Source organism: Anabrus simplex, chromosome 7 (genome assembly GCF_040414725.1).
Source record: "Anabrus simplex isolate iqAnaSimp1 chromosome 7, ASM4041472v1, whole genome shotgun sequence".
Lineage (NCBI taxonomy): Eukaryota > Metazoa > Arthropoda > Insecta > Orthoptera > Tettigoniidae > Anabrus > Anabrus simplex.
The window spans coordinates 122,288,169-122,309,529 of NC_090271.1; the positions used below are offsets into that span (position 1 = coordinate 122,288,169).

The window sequence follows — 21,361 nt, forward strand, 5'->3', positions numbered from 1 at the left end:
TTCATCAAGCAAGGCTCTCCATCCAACTGACTCTGCTGTGGGATACAAGCTCCTTTTTAGATTCTAATTGGCACATGTTTACTCCTACGTCATGGTTAAAACAGTCCATGACTTCATTCAAACCCAGCTTCGAAGTATTGCACTAGATGTTGCAGTTGCCTCAGGCAGCGTAGAATCTCTCTGCGAGCATCTCCTGTTTCTCAATGAACGCAGTGACGTATGGGGCAGTACCATGACTCGACAGTAAATGTGACGGTATTAGACCACGTAACGCAATATCTTCAACGTTGGTTCACGAAATAAATACATATATTATGCAGCAGATCTCATTGTATACACATTCTCTTTAATACTAACACACACACATAATGAATAAATTAAATAAAATCAAGCAAGCGATAAATAATTAATAAATAGCTAAATCAGATGATAGAATTGAATACAAAAAATAATAGTTAATAATAATAATAATAATACAGATAATAATAATAGATAGGAATGTTTGTAATGGGATATCAACCGCTACAAAGACTTCTAGAGTAGTCAGCCATGATATGCGCGTCCCACCTTCCTTGGTATCTCTCTTCCATCACCTTTATATCTTGGTGGAACCTCTCCCTTTGTTCCTCACTAAAAGCACAAAGATTGTCTGGAAACTGTTCTTAAGTAACTATGAAGAAAGTGAACTTTATTTAATGCTCATAGCGGCACCCAAATTTTTGAAGTTCGAAAGCATGTTTTGTACCAGTTCATCATTTTCAGCTTTATGATTACAGAGAAAGTTCTTAACAACCAAGATAAGGCTGTTCCAGGCAGATGCTTTAGTATTAGTCATGGAATTTATGAAATTTTGATCTGTGATGAGTTGGCGAATTTGAGGGCCATTAACCCTTTGCAGTCCAATTTTGTCACATCAAACTTTCTGGTCAAAATTCATTTTGCACATTTTTACCTAGTCAAATTAAACTCAGATCTTTTATTAGTAACTATAATTATCTTCTGATCATTATATTCTATAAACATGAGTCTAGTGAGTTACAGTTTTACACAAAAGTCATCAGTGCAGGAGTGAAGAATAACTCAATAAACTGAAGTGGAGTGATGCAACTAGCAAGAACCTGCAGTCCTCTAGTTTCCTGACCTGAGTCTAGGAGGCTCACTATCATCAAATGATACGACAATTGTCGTTCCCATTTTTATGTGTGGAAGTATTTTCAGCACCACTGTTACTCAAATGATCAGCACTGACCTGAGAAGAGTCATCATTGCCGTGTGCCGTATCCCCTCCTCCCATTACCTTTGTGTGTCTTCTTGCTTCTTGCTTTTGAGCAGTCATTGGAAATTCCTTTTCTGAATCTTCAGAAACAGCATATGATGGTCCGGGATCATTCCGTGCTTTTTTATGCACAGGTCCAGTCGCTGAAGTTCCCTTGCGATTCTGGAGTTCACTACACCTTCATCTTTACTTGACAGTTCTCTAAACCCTTCGTCTAATTCAGATAGTCATTGTCACTGCTGTCTAAATAAACGTACATACGTATTTCTTCATTCATATTTGCCGCTTTTATATCTCAAATTCAATTGGGACAATTCGCATTCACAGATAAACACTCCTATTAAAACGTGCGCAGCACTACTCGCTGTAAAAAAAACACAGCTGACAGGCCGAGAGTAACCATGACTATACGTGGCTACATATCTCGTATTATTTCCGTGGAGATAACAGAATGGCTTCCTTTGTGCAAAAAAATTTGCTCTAGAAACTTAACACATTGGAGACCATGTCTTAAGGTGGCATACGGTCAGGCAGACCGCATATTTTGGAGGGTTTTAAAAAGTTGTAGAAAATAGTAGGTAGGTTGCAAATGTAACAGGTATATATCATCAAAAAATTAAGAGTGTCTATTCTACAGATTAAAAAGTTGCATTAAGATCTATTGAATACTTTTCACATTACACATTTTTCAACAGTATGCCTTTTGCAACAACAAGGAAAAGGTCTGACAACAAAGTCTTACACAAATTGCTACAGAACACATTGGATACAACTACTATGTCTCTTTTCTCGTTACGTTCCCATTTTTCCGTATTTTCTTTATCTGCACAGGCTTTGCAAATGCATCCAAGTCACCAAAAGTACCCGGCGAATTTGAATCTGTGCCTACCTTTGAATTTTCATCGCTTGTGTCGCTTCGTTTTAAATGAAAATCCAGTCATATGAAGATCATGAAACATTAGCTAAATAAACTACAAAGTGCAAACTAACACCTGGGTGGAATATATGATAGGATAGGTTATAAATACCTTCATCATTAACATGAAGTTCGAAATCAGGGTCTAGATCTGAATCGTGTACCTCTTCTTCCGAAGCACTGTCATCAAAAATCTTGTCTAAAATCTCTACAATTTCACCTTCATTCAATGATTTAATCATTATAGAAGAAACAAAGCACAGTCTAAACACTTCGATGATGTAAACAAAACTCCGAAAGCGTGCGCCTAGAGCAGCTGGAAACAAGGCTGGAAGCATGGAGTGTAGAAGCGAACTCTAGCAAAAATAAGCTCCTCTAAGTTCACAGAAAACAGAGGACGCGAACGCATGGTATAGCTGTTATAAAAGTTCTTTAAAGTGGTAGGTATAGTTTCTGCTAGATTCTCATCCTGGCTGTGTTGACAATATAACAAGTATGCAGGCCTGAGTTAGCCTTGGGCACGGTCAGTCTGAGCTGTTACCCCACCCCGATACACACAGGCTCGGTCTCCAATGTGTTAAGGAATATCGATCAACCTCAATCAGGTTAAAGAACTTCTATAAATAACTTTTCAAATAGAATGAAACATAATGTCAAGGTGACCTCGACGTTGGACCAATTACAATAAAGTCGGGGTCGCCTCGACGTTGGACCGGAAAATGATCAAGATCCCAGCTTTTAGTTTTTCTCTATCCAGCTCATACCCATACTCAGAATCTGCGAATGTATTTGAAACCATCACCACCTTTGTCTAGGGCCCTAACAGATTGCTTCATAAGCCCCAGCTTTATATGGAGAGGAGGGAGAATGATTTTTTTCCTGTCAACCAGTGGTTGATGCACTTAATCATATTTTCCCTTGAAGCCCGTACTACTTTTCACCAGTGGTCTTCTTTTGCTCTGCTATCCCACAAGCACGTGAAACCAGGGTATTTCGTGTATCCGCTTTGCTGTCCTGGTAAGAAGTTCGCTATCTTTAAATCGACACACGCAGATCACTGGTACTCATGGTATCGAATTTGGCAAGATTTATATCATATTTTAATATTTCTCTTAAGTTTGGTTGAGTGACTTATTGGAGTAGATGCATTGTGATTTCCATTGTGCAGCAGAACACATTTTATGCTTCCGCTGGAGCTGTCTATAAAAAGTCGCCAATCTTCTGGTTGATATTCAGGTATCCCCATTAGTAGTCCATGAATGTTATAGTATACTACTGTAGTTCTTCATCTTGACTAAAATACGGAAGAAGTGCTGCCTCTTTTGTCTGAAAAAAGTTATTTTAGATTCAGGCTTTAAACAGTGTTTTTTTTTTTAGTCTGGATGCTAAAAGTTCAGTCTCTTGCTTTGACAGACTTAGGTCTCTTACTAAATCATTGAGTTCTTCTTGGGAGAACTGTATCTGTATAGAAGTACTTCCTTCCTATTCACTGTCACTGCTTACACCTACACTGCACCCCAAATCCTACATATCTTCAATATCAGACAAGCTGGAATTCTAAATGGTGCAATGCTTGTGAGGTAATAGAGGTAGTACAGCACTGCAGATTAAGTGTAAGAATGTCATTAAGGAATTTAAATGATAGAGGACTGCCCTGTGTAAACAGAAAAGTCAGCGCACTCAGCAGTAAACACGATCTTGCCTGAGTTAGCTAGGAGTGGAAGTGTGCTGCCAGACTAGCCGACTCAGGCAGACAATCTGGGACAGTGTTAATGTTGCGTAACCCCAGTGGGTACGCAACACTGTACAGTCAACTGGTGTCAGCATCTGTCGTTCATTGTCAAATAATTTTCCTTCTATCAGTGGCGCATTTCATATCATTTTACTTCCTGCATTTAATTTTGCCATTATATTCTAACAATTTAATTTTGCCTGTTTGTAAATACGTATGCCGTTCCTGCCGTAATGCCATGGCCATTCGATCTCCAGAAAGGAATTGTGCGTGCCCATTTATCAGCATTTGTTGTTTATATCATTTTAGTTTCAATATGGCTGTAAGTTGTACATTTTTATTTTTCTAATTTATAAGATCAGAAGGGTATTTGTTTATTGTAGATCACGAAAAAAATAATAAACATGAATAAACATGTTATATCTTCAATATCAGACACTGGAAGGTAAGGAAGTGCAGTGAACATTGGTATGGGAACATCATCGCTGTGTGGTACATGTTGCCTTGCTGATTCCAAATTACGGTATTCCCATATAAGTTCCTTGTAACGATTGAGACCTTTCACATTCACAACACACACACATGCACACCAAATTATAAATCTTTTCTTCCTCAATTTGTCCAATGATGCAGACTTCCTACACATGTTTTACGAACCATATTGGGATCCCAAGACACCTTGATCTCAGTTTTATTCCAAAATATGCCAAATGTGCTTGATTCATAAAGCCTGTAATATTTGCCACAAATGTAGCAGAATGCATTAGGGGTCATTCAAGCAACCTCTTTGTGAAGAACTCATACTGATCTGCAAAGTGAAAAACAAAGTTACTTAAAATGAAATAGGACAAAATAATACTCAAGTAATGGATAGGTACTTATAATACTGTAATGACTTAAGACATTAAAATATAAAAAATAAGAAATTCAATAACATTATTACTTGAACACTCCGTATCTCAAATTAGAGCAAATCTGGAAAAACCAGTCATATATCTAATTAGTACCCTTGATATTCTATAAATTCATTGAAAAATCCTTGGCAACAGAACTTTTTTTTCCGGCTAGTGTTATAATCACGAAAGCTTTGACTCTTACCTATGTGTTTAACTTCCAGTCTTCAGTCAATCAGTTGATTTTTAAATCTTATTTGGTGCAGTTCCAAGATTGTGTTTTAAATTTTTGGCTGTTATTATGACAAAATACGCCATTGCTTAAAACATTTCTGCCCAGCTGAATCCTACCCTGCCATTCTATGCCTTTTTAGTATATTATAAATAATATGCGTGTAAGATTACAGCTTTGGCTGCTCATCATATGCAAATAATTTTCTATCAGTATTTCTAACTTTTTGACAGCCAAAGCTGTAATCTATTATTATTGTTATTATTGTTATTGTTATTATTATTGTTGTTATTATTATTGTTATTATTATTATTATTATTATTATTATTATTATTATTATTATTATTATTATAATTAAAATACATGAAAGTAGTAGTAATGATCATCATATGGCCTCCTCTATCTTGTGTAGATATATTTTTAATTTGATGCCATTTGGCTGTTCGTCAATTTCAACATTGGGCAGTACTCAAATAGACTCGCCAACAATCTATTAGTAATTTCCGTGTACCTCAGTACCAAGTCAAATGTGCAACACACTTCTTTGATAATAGTACTGAAACTGTGTGTTCAGGAACACAAGTGAACGGAATTTGAATATTTCGAGAGTGCTTCTTAAGACTAACATGCAGTACAGTCCTACAATGAACAATGTTCATAATGAGCAAGCTGTCGGCTTCACTATGTCCCAATAGGTTTTTTTTTTGTTATTGCTAGGCCTGCTAGATGGCAGAGTAAACCAAATCTCTCTTGGGTGTCTTTGGCTGAGTTTTAATGAATTATTGGGTAAACACCAAATGTTTCACCAGAGACCTTTTACATACTGACGTCGTATGACACGGAGTGTCAAATGGATTCGTTTTCGCCCTTCAAAAATCGGACTATCTCTGCCGGGTATCTTGGGCCGCACACTCTTAACATTGATCCTCAGATGAAGCTTATTTAAAAGTAACAAAACCTAGTGATTTTTCAAATGGATTGCATTTTAATAATAATGTTATTGGTTTGAAAGGAGGTCAGACTGGAAAACCTAAATGAGAGAATTGATAGGAGAAAACTAGGATGGTTTGGACATGTAAAGAGAATGGAGGAAGAAAGAATACCAAAACAATTAGATGAAATTTGAGGGAAAGAAAGCGAGAGGAACAAGGTGAATCCATTTGATAAAGAGGAGTGCCAGAAGAAGAAACCTAGACTGGGACAAAATTGTGGATGGAGAGACAAATACGGTGAATTGATTTAAATGCCCTGACCTGGCAGGCACTGCATATGCGGAAAGGAGGGGGATGTTGGTTTTACATCCCGCTAACTACTCTTACGGTTTTCGGAGACTCTGAGATGCCGAAATTTTGTCCTGCAGGAGTTCTTCATGCCGGTAAATCTATTGACGTGGGACTGATGTATTTGGGCACCTTCAAATACTTCCGGACTGAGCCAGGATTGAACCTGCGAACTTGGGCTGAGAAACCCTGTGCCTTGACAGTCTGAGCCACTCGCCCCTGTATTATATTCTGTAACATGTTATTGAATATTAAGAAGTAAAAGTTTGTACGATTCCATTCATAACTGAATACGCTCCCCTGCCATTCTTCTTCCTCGTCACAATTTGGAGTGTCCAGCCACAACTCACCCTTCAGATCCGTAAGTCTAATAACCTACCTTGCTGCTATTTCATGTGCCTCAAATTGTACCCATTCTTGGTCTCATGATCAGGAAACTTTCCACTTTTTGGCTCCCCCAAAACTTGTTTCTTCATTAGTGTTTTCAAGAGCAAGTTGACTATTTCATCACTAGCATGAATCACATTAAATTTATGGCCACTTTACAGTTACCATTTTTCTCCACTAAGTGAATCGTTCTCATTTTAAAACTTGTTGTAAAACTTGAACACTGCAGAACTCTCCTATAAGCAAAGTCACGCTGAAAAGCAAATTATGGTATATTGGGTTAATGCATAAATTCGTGCAGTTTTTATATTTTATTTTACCGTCACTTTCATGACTGTAATTCACAATCACCCAGCGATGTATTCACCTCCGCCATCTGTGACCTTCTGCCAACATTCAGGTAACAGTTGAACGCCTCGGCTGTAGAACTGTTTTGGTTTTGACTGGAAGAAATCTGTTAGCCATTGGTCAAGACAAGCTTAGTCAAGAAACACTTGCCCCTGAATGTGGTTAAAAAGAGAGCATAAAAGATGGAAATCTAGGGGGCATGGTCAGGGAATACGGAGGATGAGGAAGAGGTTCCCAGCCAAGTTCAGCAATTACACCTTTGGTCAGTTTCGCTGTAGAGACCTACAGTTATAACAGAGATTGAAAGTGAAGAGACCTGTCAATCACTACTGATCTGCATTTAGGGCAATCGCCAAGGAGGCCGATTCCCTAAGCCTTTTCTTAAATGATTGCAAAGAAATTGCAAATTTATTGAACATCTCCCTCGGTAAGTTATTCCAATCCCTAACTCCCCTTTCTGCAAATGAATATTTGCCCCAATTTGTCCTTGAATTCCAACTTTATCTTCATATTGTGATCTTTCCTACTTTTAAAGTCACCACTCAGACTTATTCGTCTACTGATGTCCTCCCACGCCATCTCTCCACTGACAGCTCGGAACATACCACTTACAAACCATTACACTCTTTTTTGATCCGTATTGGAAACAGCAATCTCACTTAGGGCCGGTTCTACCATCTGCTGGTAAAGTGGCTGGTTGCTGCCCGGGAGGTAAACTACCTGGAGGTGTAAATCGGCTGGTACTTTGGCTTGCGTCCAACCACCTCCGCGCAAGCGCTAGGTAGCAACCCGGAGCTAGACACCGATATACGAAGTTGGCTAGACTGATTTTCAGCGACTTCTCGCTTTCGAGTGTGGTGCTATCTATTGTCAGATGCATGAAACTCATTTTGATTGTCTTATTTCCCTGTACTTGCGTCTGCTGATTATCACCAAAAAGCCTAATAAGGGGAGTCTTGAGTTATGGACAACAATTTGTCAAGCTTTCATGATTTTAATCTATGATCTTCAATATCAATACCTAATTGGGATTAAAATATTGAGATTACATTTTCTTACACCAGTTATAACCTCTCATGTAAGGCAGCGTTTTTGAAAAGTATTCTCATAGTAGGTTGGTCAAGTCGCTCGCTCCGTAATAGGAGGTATGCAGGTTTTCATCGTATTTCTAATTTACATTTTAAAATGTATTTTCGTTCCCTGCCGTTGTTCTTAACTCTCTTCTACGCGCTTCTATATACGTATATATACACAAGCATCTTCTTTACGGACTTAACTGCCTTTGAGCATTCTATCTGCAGGCTTCTGTGAATTAAGTATCTAAACGATGCTCTATTTGCAACTAGTTCTTTGACCTCGTTTAGTTCCACATGCTTCCATTTATTGATAAAGCATTTCATTCTAATGTTTATGAAGATAAAGTTGGAAGGTACTGTAAATGTAAAGAACTAACCGGGATAAATATCCATTCATAGGAAGGGGAATTTGGGAATGGAATAGTTTCCAATTTCTTCAAAATCATTTACAAGAAGATTATGTAAACAACTAATAGGGAATCTGCTACCTGGGCGACAGTCCTATGTGCTATTAATCATAACGTCACTTTCTATAAGTAACATACATAAAAAGCAATTTCCTAGTAGGCATAATATTGTGATTAAATATTTCAATGAAATATATTATTAACAAAAGAATGTATGAAAAGAGGCATACAGATTAACACAATGCTAATAATGGAAATAAAAAAGATTCGTCATAATAAAGACTTGAACCTTCATATCTCGTATTATGAGCTGAGTGTGTTAGCCATTACGCTACCAGAACGCTTGAGGTAGTTGGGATACATACATACATTAAGTTATACCTCGTGTCTGAAAACTGAAAAAGTAGAAAAATAAAGCCCATTTGAAATGATTTCCAGATATTTTGATTTTATATCCTTTTAAAGTTTCTTTACAAGAGCTTGATGTATAAAATGTGTTTCCTAATCTACAGATGCGAGAGGCTGGTGTGACCATTTTAACTCAAGGGAAGCATTAATGTTAAAGATCCTGCAATACAATATCGGCCACTGTTACAGTATCATGCTTTTTTCAGTATACTACGCTAATTTAAGTTGTTTATCACCAGAAATACAGCTAATAATGTTTAACTCTCAAAACTTGCCCGGCAGGTAATGTCTTATCAGGCCCTTGAATTGGCCGATAAATTGTGCGCCGGGTAACTAAGATTTATGCTGCCGATAGCGCTGTCTGGGGGTGGTCGAACGGAAACATCCTTTTACGCGGACGGCAATTTACGCGCTAGTTTACCAGTGGGTGGTGGAACCGGCCCTTAGTTTACAAAAGGAGTACATTTATTGTTCCACCTATTCAATACAATCAGTACCATGTTATGTGGTCAATTAGACATAGAAAATCTAAATATTATGGGGACATGTTTCGCCTTTCTTATTGGGCATCATCAGCCACATTAATTCAATCTTAAAACAAACATTTAGAGGACAATGACACTTAATAATTTGTAAAAATTGAACCATAATTTCTTATGATATTAACTTCACAAAATAGTGGTTATAAAATATGCTGTTGGGACATGACATGTACAACACATGCTAAAATTATTGTGAACTAATTTCCTGTTAGCTCGGTGACCTCGTTTAGTTTTGTACCGCTCATCATAATCACTAAGAACTAGCCCACCTGGTGGCCATAATTGTTTGTAGGCGTCGAGTCTATATGGTCTAACACTGTGGTTAGCTGATTTGAGTCCCGTTGCTTGGGAGGTGGGGGGGTTGGATTTCACCATCAGAATGTTGGCCGACGACAGAATAGGAGAGGTGGTGGTACAAAACTGATCACTAGATTACGAGCTAGAAGCTTGGAACTCAATCCCTGACCTCTCTGCAGAGTTCATATAGAATGAAGGCATATGACTGTTGACTTTGATTAGTTTGTCAGGTGGGGACATTAAGCTTAGAATGGACCCCTTGGTTTTAATTTACAGGAGTAGGCTGTATGCAGATAACAGGTTTTACCTTATCGCTACATCATCCCACATCCAGGCATGTAGGTCGCCCAGGGATGTCAAACGGATAGACTTGCACTTGGTGAGCTGAAAATCTCTTCGGACACTCCAGCAAAAAATGCCATGTGTGAATTAATATAATATTTCAAAAACCAAGTCTAACCGTTGTCATCTTGGGCTTCCTTGGCTGCTATTACTTTCCACGGTTGAGTCATTCTCCTTGGTAACCTATCCTCCTCCATTCTCCTCACATGACTCCAGCACCGAAGCCAGTTTATAAGTACAGCTTCATCCAAGAGTTCATTCTTAACTTAGTCTTTGTATGTTCTTACTGGAAAAGTTGGCTGTACGGTTAGGGGTGCGTGGCTCTGAGCTTGAATCTGAGAGATAGTAGGTTCGAATCCCACTGTCGGCAGCCTTTAAGATGGTTTTCCGTGGTTTCCCATTTTCACACCGGGCAAATGCTGGGGCTGGACCTTAAGGCCACGGCCGCTTCCTTCCAACTCCTAGGCCTTTCCTATCCCATTGTTGCCACAAGACCTGTCTGTGCCTGTGCGACGTAAAGCCACTAGCAAAAAAAAAAGTATGTTCTTAGCCCAGTTTCCTGTAATGGGGTCAGGGTAACTTAGTCTTTGTCTACCTCCTCCTTTAAAGCACCCTCCTGGCATTATTCTCACAAGTTTGTACCTGCAATTATTATCGCTTCATTCATGTCTATTACTTCCACATTATAAGTAAGATATCCGGAGTTTACCAAGCTTTCACTTTCTGTACAGCAAAATTTGTCTGCAAACATACCGACGAAAAGATAGTTTTGTCTGAAAGCCGACTTCTGTCATTCAAAATCCCAGTAATCACAAGCTCCCCTTGTGGATTAGTGGTAGTGTTGATTTCCTGACCTCAAGATCATGGTTTCAAACCTGGCAGATGTAGTATGATATTTGGTGAGCAGAAACAAGTCCATAAGACACTCCACATTGTACAGTGTAATGTAAAACATATCTAGTGACACATTTGCTGTTCACCTGACAAAATTAGCTCAGCCATAGGTTGCCCAAGAAGAGATCTGTGCTGCTCTGCCATTCGGTAGAGTGAAACGGAACATTGGAATTGACAAGCAGGTGGCCTTGATGGCATCAAAATAAAATGCCTGCTCGTGGTAGCAGAGGCATTATTATTATTATTATTATTATTATTATTATTATTATTATTATTATTATTATTATTATTATTGTTGTTATTGTTACCGTAGATCACACATGCAAGATCACTACGTTAACTTGCTGCACCTTGATGACATTTTACTACCGTTTATGGAGAATACACATCCTGAATTCTTGATATAGTCCACCTGTTCTAGTTTTGGATTTCGTACCTGGTGCCTTGTGAGGTTCAGACAAGGTGGGACACAATGTTTTAGGTCTTTTACACAGGTCTTATTCTCTTCCCACCCAACAAAATATACGGAAAGCAAAATAGTGAGTTAGTTAATTGACAAGCATACATTCATTAGCATTTTTCGTTCACATTTTTGTTGAAGTTCCTGTTATATGTTCTATTTTTATCCCTGAACACCTGAGTTGTGGTCTTGATGGGCCTAATTCCTTTGCTAACAATTAGGCATCATAATTTATATTTTTAGTTTGTAAATATCTTACCTGATTCATTTTACTTACCATAACTGATACATCCCACACAAATAACACTTCGATATTCTGAAAGCTTTTCTAAAATGTATCGAACTGCGACATGCTCTGTAGCTGCAAACTGCAGTAAACGGTAATTATGTGTTTACTTCCTGGTTATCACTTGTTTGACCCAAGATGGCCAACACAATTGTATGGAAAACTGGCCAGGACTAAACGAGTATCCACTAATTCTATGCCGCTAGAAGTAGTTTCAATAACCACTACATGAACATGGTAATTTTTAATTCCCTTCCCCCACGACACATTACAAATCTGCTAGGTCTAGTGGAAAAATTGCTATATTGGCACAACTGGTTTAGTGCATCCTAAAACAGTGAAAGGAGCTACTGCACGAACATTTCATCGTTTGGTTTCTATTTTTTGCTCTCACTATTCGTGTTTCTAGATTCATTCAGTTCCTATGATGAAAAACCTTTGGAGAAAGAGGGTTAATTCAAGGGGGGGAAAAAAAAAAAGACAATTTCGTTTGACCTACTTCACTACTCTAAAGAAAATTAACAACACTGTTCCAGTCACAATCTAGTGTACAAAATATAAACTAGCTAGAAGATAATTACAGCGCTGATGTGTCCAGTCTCAGAAACTTCGTGACCTTAGTGGATTTCACGATAACCTCCCTTACTTTCGTAGCTGGTGAATGTGAGATGTAATCCACAACTAAAATTATACCATTACTATGCTGCCAAGTTTCTTCTTCCATATGAAAAAAGGAGTGTAGTACACACAAGCTACAAAAAGCCTCTTTCAAAGGAAAATGTCATGAATGTATTCTTTTAAATGCATCATGGGCTGTAAGGCACATAATTGCGTGTCCTAAGGATAGAACCAGGCCTGCCTCGCTTTCAATCCTCCATGGTTTTCTCCCTACCCGACATCACTTTAGTCTTGGAAATGCTAATTTTCATATCATAGTTGCTGCAGTACTTCTCTAGCTCCAAGATACTACACTGCAGGCTTTTCGGAATTTCTGCCATTAAGGCATTCGTTGGCATAGCTCTAACTACTTGCTACATTTTCACTCAACTGAGTCCTTCCCTGACTTTACATACCTTTCAGTAAATGACCCATGTATACTATGAACAACTGTTGAAAGATTACATCATTGGCTAATTGCTGCAACTGTGTTGAGCCAAGAACTCGTTCTATCGTCAATTCTCAGCGTGGGCAGATTTTCAACATAAATGCCTTACATTGCCTGTAATAACCTACCCATTATTCCCCAGTATAGCTAATATATTTTCCCTTAATACTTTCTCCATATCTACAAAATATTAACAACTATCTATTCCTCTTGGAGTATTTTCAATTCATGCAAACTGAAAATCTGGTCCTAACAGCCCCTCTGGTCAAAAACCACACTGGTTGTCAAACTTTCTCTCCACCATTGATCGCACCACCCTTTTCAAAATGCCTGTGAACACCTTGTCTGGTATAATGATCAGTGAATACCTTGACAGTTTTTGCAATCCTTTGTTCCATTGCTGTTATAGATGGATGCTATTACTGTTTTCGTCCAGTGAGAAGGTATCTTGCATTCTACTTTAATCCTGTTGCCCTATAAAGCTTTTATCTATGCCTTCCCATTCTAGTTAATCATTTCAGATCAAATGTTTGCCTATTCCTGCTGCTTTGTGACTGTGTTTATTTAGCATACTTTCCACTTCAACTGTAATTTCTTCATTGTTGACCTTCCCATGAACTGCATTTGTCGACTTAAAAGATTTTTATGATTATCAGGATAATCCTTCGATCTGTCCAGCGATTCCCTAGTATCTAAAAGTTCACCTGCTTTACCCATCATTCTATTAATTTCCCATCGTACATCCATTTCTGAGTATCTTTCTTCCTCTATGCTTCACTTGGTCTTCCTAGGTTATTACCAAAAGCTTCCCATGATTTCTTGTTAGACCTTACAGTAATTTGTTTTGCTCTGTTGTACCGAATGAGTTGGCCGTACAGATAGGGGTGTGCAGGTGTGAGCTTGCATTTGGGAGATAGTGGGTTCGAAACCACCATTGGCAGCCTTGAAGATGGTTTTCTGTGGTTTCCCATTTTCACACCAGGCAAATGCTGGGGCTGTACCTTAATGAAGGCCACGGCATCTTCGTTCCCATTCTTAGACCTTTCCTATACCATAGTTACGTAAGACCTATTATGTCGGTGTGACACAAAGCCATTTAGAAAAAAAGTAAAATTGCCCCAGTTTTTTTCCATCTGTTTAAAGTTATCTGTATCAGTTTGTATTTGGAGCAATTTTTGGTATGTCTTTTGTTTACAAGTTCCCCTGACTTAATCATTCCACCAAGATTTTCAGTTTTCCTATGTTTACACACATTTGTTCCTATGCATTACCGTACTATCTCTACTACAGTGTCCCTGAAGGCTACCCCCTTGTTGCTCTATATCTTAAACATGTTGGTCTATTCTTTGGAACTTTTCAAAATCAATCCATGTACTTGTCTAATTTCCTAAATCTGAATGTTTTCCACCCTTATCGATCTGCAGACTGAGTTTACTTTCTCTGTGTTAGACCTGATGATACTAAGTTTGCTGCTGATCAGATAGTGGTCTGGATCAGAAAAACCCCTACATACCTCTACATTACCCATATATTTTCAGAATTCAGATTTGGTTATGATGTCTATTATGGATATGGTGCCACCTCCCTTGTGTAACAGCAAATATGCTTGAAGAATGAATTTGTAAATGCTAATCCCGTACTAGCACAGAAGTCCAGTAAATGCTTCCCATTCCTATGAACTTTCATATCGCCCCCTCAATCTGTCCTGGGCCTGATGACTATGCTGTCACTTAGTGCTTCATAAAACTTGGCAACTTATTCCTCATCTGCACTCACAGTGAGTGCACAGAGACATTTCTGATCCATAATCCTTCCAACTGCCAAATCTATCCACTCAGGTGTCCAGCAGGAATTTGTGTGCTGTGATGTACCTGATGAATTGTCCTACCCCACAGTTGCCCTTCCTCTTTCCACATCTGTTAATACATTGGAGGCGGCCATATTTGAATGTGCTATCCTCCAGAAATCGCAGGATTTTTAATGGTTTGTGAAAATTTTTCAATGCTAGGGTAAGCCTTAACCTCTTAACATACTCGGGGTTTGATATATTTATATAAAGTAAAATCCCGAGTATACTCGGGAAAGTCACTCATTGATCGGTACCTAATTTAAAAGCCCGAATATACTAGTTTCTTTTTGTTTCTCAATATTTCTGCCAAATGTTTATGAAATTATTACTTCAGGGTCCTATTTTTGCCAACAGACGTCTCTGACTCAACCATAGTGGATGTCGGTGACTCAGGCAATTCGTTTTCGCGGCTTTCCTTCCCGATGTAGCATTGAGCGTTGATCCTTGTTTTAGGGCATTTCACACAGCCACAAACATATGAACAGTATTGAGTGTCATGTTGTATTACTTGCCATCTGTTTAGTGCTGTGTTATTTATTTTAGAACCCGTAAAAAAATATCACGAGTATACTCGGGATTTTACAACAAGAACTTTTCGGTGCCTTATATTTCATTGTTAAGTTCGAAAAATGTATTTTCATTGTTACCACTGTTGTTAGTTTTCAATAAATAGCCCATTTTAACAATAAAAAAATTAGGTAAAAAAAGATCACAATTTTGTAAATAATTGGTATGTTAAGGGGTTAATTATAACAACTTTCGGAATGCATAGAAAGGTCACACTTTCTTCTACACAAAAATGAGTTTTAATTATCATAATAGTGCAGCAATTTATATTTTAAATTTATGAAAATAACATGTTTTACAAACAAAAACAAAAATCTGACGCAACTATGGATGCCAGTTCGGTTAATATTTCGAAATTTGACTTTGTGGGCACATCTACTGAAACATGCTAATGCAGATTCTAACCTAATTAGTCAATTGACACCGGTATTCTTGTTTACAACAAGGAATTTGCATTCCCACTGTTCTTTGTTTGACGACGGTGTTGCATTGAGTTGCTGCAGGTACACGGGAAACACCCACATTTTTAGGAAGCAGTATAAAATAGTATTACAGAACCCACTTCAAGGAAGCAATGTAAAACTACGTTACACTTCACACCAATATGAAATGAGCTCATTTTCTACATTTACTAACCTGAAGTGCCAGAATCATCATGTTTACTTAGTGTGTAATTATCCTCGTCTTCATTTTCAGAAATCGTGTCTTCCATAAGAACATCCATTATGGATTCGTTGTCGAAATTTCGTACACTTGAATTAGACATGCTAAATATTCACGAGAATTACGCAAACAAGCCTGCCTCTCGAACACACACTCTTCCTGACCGCATATACCGTACGTACTTTCCCGCCCATTTCACAGCTGAGTGAGAGTCAACGATGACGCAGCCTTAGGTCATGTAGGAACGTGGCTGTGTTATCAATGCCTTGAAAGAAGAGCTCTCGACTAATGCTCATAACTAGTATATTTTATGTTTATAGAAGCATTCAACAGTATCTTATTGAAGTCAGAGCTCGCTGAAACGGCAAATACAATTTTTTAGCTACAGTGAAATCATGCCCGTAGATTCTCCGAGCTCCGTCAGCAGCAATGAATTAGCGCGCCCGTAGTTTCTACGAGCGGAGTCTCCAATGTATTAAGAATAACTTGTGCATCTCTTCCTCAGTATCGCTCCTTACCCAAACATCATTCAATCCTTACACATCCAGATGTTTGTTGATTCAGCTTGATCTGTTTTTTCTTTTTCTTTCTTTCTTTCTTTGTTTTTTCCTTTCTTACATAAGTCCCATTTAATGTCGATAGGTCTGCATTGAATTAAATTTCATTTGCCATGCTACAGTATTTTCAAGGAGTTTTAACTAGTTGCATGGTAGTGGGATTTTGTCTCTCCCATAGGTCTAGGCTTGCTTAAAACTTTGAGCACGCTCAGTAAATTTTCTGTGAAGTAGGATGCTACTTTTACACATAGTCCCAACGGCCATCTAACAGGTTAGGGACCTATGGTGGATTGTATATTTCGAGTCACTTCAGCACAAGGAGAGCCACGACTCTGAATATGTTTGAGATGCTCACTTCTATTCCATAACTGGTATTGCAATTCTCAGGACTACTTGCTTGGCCTCTTAAGTTACCTCCTGACATTGGAGGGTTTTGTTACAACTCACATAAATAGTATGCTAGAAATGTTTCTTACTTGTGGTATAAGGAACATTATGAAATGAAGAAAAGTAAGACTATGTTGCTGATATACATTTTTATTGTTCATTCTCTCATATTGTGAGCATTTTCTAAGCCTGAAAGAAAGTTGTATTTAACTGGTAAACTTGTATTTAAATGTTGCTGTATTGCTGGTCAGAGAGCAGAGAATAATGTTGGTGGATGGGCGATATTCAAAATTCACTTGTATAGGCTTAATACTCCTGGCTTTGACTTCAACATTAATTCATGCCCAAGAGATTTATTAGTAACTGCTGTTTTGTTGAAAGCGCTGGTGAGAACAGTAGCGAGAATGTGAAATAGACATAACATTGGCTGCCATATCAAAAGAAATGGTGCATACTAATTTTAAGGAAAGATATATTTCTTTAATTTCCCTTCAAGTGAAGCTTCACAGCTTAGTGAATTTAACTGAATTGAAAGAGTTGGCCATAAATACCATGAGGGCATTGCTCTGCAAGGTGATAATAACATTGGATTTTTGTGTTTACAAAACTATATCATGATCATCTTAATTTTGATTTACAGTTGCTGAATGGAAGAGAAGAAAGAGACTGAAACATCTAGGCATTTCTTGCTACTATGGTTCAGGATCTCACGTATATAAGGGAGAACGTTACAGATTTTTAGTTTTGGATCGTTATGAACAAGATCTCAACAAACTTTTTCTTCAGTGTGGTCGAAGATTCCATACAAAAACAGTGTTCTACTTAGGTATACAAATTGTAAGTATTATGTTAACCAATCCTACATGTTCTACAAGTTTATTGAGATTTAAGCTTTAAGTAAATAAGTGTGTATATGAAGAGGAAGGGAAAGTTTTCTTACGGGGTGCTTATAAACTCTTCAAGCGATTTAGATTAGGAGGAACAGGCATTTTTTGTTTTAATTCTTGGAGACTGAGGAGGGGGAGAAAATGTTAGTTGCGTGAATTATAATTTTCTGATAGACCATTTTGTTCCTGGTATAACTTTTTTTTGTTTGTTACACTATCTAGGATATTGTTTAGAGGTTCTGAAATTTTGATTGAACACCATTACATAATTTAGATGATTTTTAGATTCGGGTTTGGAAAACAGGCATGCGAGTTATGCATGCAGCAGTTTTCAGCTCCTAGCAGAAATGTTGACTACAGTTATCTAAACCACTCCCTATACATGTGTTTCATCAATCATGACAAATCATTTGACTGAATAGTCTGGGGAAATATTGTTTCCATTTATGGAGAAGGAAAGAAATCACAAGAAGCAAACCGTGGTAGTCTGAATTAGCGGTAGCTACTCAGATCTGTCAAGAATCTGCACGGCCAAATGCCACTCATGCTGAATATCAGCATGATTCTTCAATGTCTTGCTGATGCAATCCTAAGTGAGGGTGTGGATGAAAAAAGTATGGGTCTAAGAGTGGCAGATCAAGTTGTGCTCACTTTCAAATTTAGCAGACATTCAAGCAATTCTGGCAGGTAGCCTTAGAACCTCAACAAGATGATCTTATGGATGAATAATGTCAGAAAAACAGAATGAAATCAACGTAACAAAGACACAAACTATGTAAGTAGGGGTCTTGATTATTGCTTTGAGGATGTACCTGTAGGCAACCATCCTCTCGCAGCACTAATCAGAAGGTAAATGGTAAAGGTCAGACACTTTGAAGAATGAAGGTACCTGCAAAAGAAAAGGAAAGACCATGGAGGGTGAAGAAATTCATTCCCTAGGCCTTGCAAGCGTAATACTGTGAGGGTTGGAAGAGAACAAGAGTTGACCAAAACAGGTCAGATAGGAAGGATGAAAGTGAAAAGCCTGAGACAAGTTCGTGGAGGCAATACCACATTCAGCTAGGGGACCCATGGTCGCCAACCCACGCTCTCAAGATGACAGCCACTGGGTCCCTTTTAGTTACTTTTTATGACACGCCAGGGATACTGTGGATATATTCTGCCACTGTTACCCACGGGGGTATATGCTGGTAGATAAATTGAGGAAAGTTTTCAAACTTCCATTCATGTAAGACGCTTGAACAAATATCCTTTAAAATCCCAGGTACGATAATATCATGGGGCTGGTACTGCCATCAAGATGTCAAGGGCAGTGTTCAATTATCGAAAAATACTAACCATATGTCAGCTGAGCCTAGAGCCCAGGAAGCTGTTAGTTAAAGTATTAGTTTGGTCAGTGGTATTGTGTGGTGGTGAATCGCAGACACAACTCCAACCTTGAGGTCATATTCAGACATTTGAGGTGTGGTGTATGTGGTGCCTGTTTTAAGATCCTGTGAATGGATCAAATCACAAATGTGCAAGTACTGATCAGGTTAATAAACAATGGGTAATTTTTAGGCAACTGCGTGAAAGAAGACACGTGGATTGGACACATGCTACGTCATGTAGACTTGCTACGGGGCATAATGGAAGTTAGGCTGGAGGAAATAGAGTGAGGAAGATCACTTCTCTTTTCTAGACCATTAGAAACAAAAAGAGTTTAGACATTGGGGCAACTAAGGGCTTTCTGCCAAGAAAGTTGGAGAACTATCAGTAGAGCAAACCTTTGATTTTGCTTGTAAGTACTTGCGGAAAGCAGTGAAGATAGATGGCATAGCCCATTTTTACAACCGCACAATGCCTAGCAAATTTAGAATAAATCCAGTATTCAGGCTTGTCGGCATAAAACCTTTAATATATTTAGTGTGACGTTAAACCAATTTTTCTCCAACTAAGTGTTTAATCCTGCAGGTGTGTGGTCTGCTTGATGGATCATGGAATACCATTTCCTGCAATTGAAAACCTTGTTGCATTGTACATGGGGGAAGCTCTTGTGTATGCATTGATGGCAGCCTACAGTTGTTTTGGTCGTCCAATTGGTAGAGTTAAGGTGGTAGGCAATATTGGTGATGGGTGTTAGGTGCTGTCTGCGTGATGTGGTCTTGCCATTGGAAGAATTTCTCCCGCATTTGCTCACTGTGGCGATGCCAATGTTCCGCTGAATGGAGTTGTCTGTCATGTGGTCGAGACGAGATTCCCAATGACCAATGCAACATACACATCTTCAGAATGCGAAGTTGTACTTGTAACTGGGTGAACAGTATTGTTTATTTTAGACTTAAAATCATTGAACCCTTAACCCTTGTTAATTGTATATCTCAGTCTTTCAGTTTCTTGCTCTAGAAGTGTTGATTTTAGTGCATTATTCCTCTTGATATATTGCTTTCAGTATTATTTATTGCAGGGTGTACAACCTTTTAATATTACCAGAGTGAAATTTCTCATTTTATGTGAGTTTCTATTTTATTGAAAGTAGTACGATTTCTTTTTCAGCTTAATGTGTTGGAGTTTATTCACAGTCGTGGGTATATCCATGGAGATATTAAAGGCTCAAACTTATTGTTGGGGCATTGGCGTGGCACTACAGATCAGATACATTTGTTGGATTTTGGTTTAGCCTGCCGTTATGTAGAACGCAATGGTTTACACAAGGAATATCGTTGTGATGAACGGAAAGCTCATAATGGTACTTTGGAGTACACTAGCAGAGATGCACACATTGGAGGTAATTAGCACATGCTATGATTAACTACATTTATTTCATTCATTGTAAAAAAAATTCCCCCTGAACTTTTTTTGATTATGAAATATGTGATTTTGAATGACATGTTGTGGCTTTCATATTAAAGGATACTCTCAACATTTTCATTAATAACACACTACTCTTTTTATGCCTTGGTTTGTATATGGAATGTATGTTAAATTTGAGTTCCTACTTTAGTGTTTGAAATTGTTTTCCTCTCAGAAAACTGAAGTGACATTAAACAATCTTATCAGCAGCCTATATTGAATGTTAGTATGGTACAGAATAGTTAAATTTATAAAAATATTTTTTAAATTATTCTCTTAGTGCCATTAGAGACCACTTCAAGTAACTATAAGGCATTTCTGGAAGCCTTTTTTGCAGCCCCAAAACGTTGCATTCTTTCTCTGGCCACCTGTCTTCTGTACAGCCGCTGTTCTGCTTTTGCTCATCGTGGAAGCCCTTAAAGTTGTTGATCACGGATCTGTGGTTTGATCGGTTAGAGATTTTGTCCTGATTCAGTCCCATGCTCTTGAGGTCCTCCCTTACTTTCTTGAACCATTTATCCAGGACATTAGGTCTGTTGTCCAACACATTAAAAATCTGCTTTGTAGGTCGGGTTGCATCCTTCCTGAAAGGATGTCCGTGGAACTTTAGTCGTCGTTTCCTTATTGATTCTATCAACCATTCATTATCCCTGTATAGCTCTTCTCTTCCTCGGGAGTCTATACTGTCCATCTCTTATCTTAGGACCCATTATTTTGTGAAGGATCTTGCGCTCATAC

The 21,361-nt window shown here is 38.2% G+C and overlaps 1 protein-coding gene across 4 annotated transcripts in view; it reads left to right on the forward strand.

The window, feature by feature from the left end:
• Positions 1-21,361, forward strand: part of LOC136877345 (serine/threonine-protein kinase VRK1) — a 207,520-nt gene that overhangs the window by 75,477 nt on the left and 110,682 nt on the right. For all 4 annotated transcript variants that reach the window (XM_067151306.2, XM_067151307.2, XM_067151309.2 and 1 more), the window contains exons 4-5: positions 17,545-17,741; positions 20,327-20,558. In XM_067151306.2, the coding sequence (XP_067007407.1) occupies positions 17,545-17,741; positions 20,327-20,558 (429 nt within the window). The remainder of the gene's footprint in view (positions 1-17,544; positions 17,742-20,326; positions 20,559-21,361) is intronic.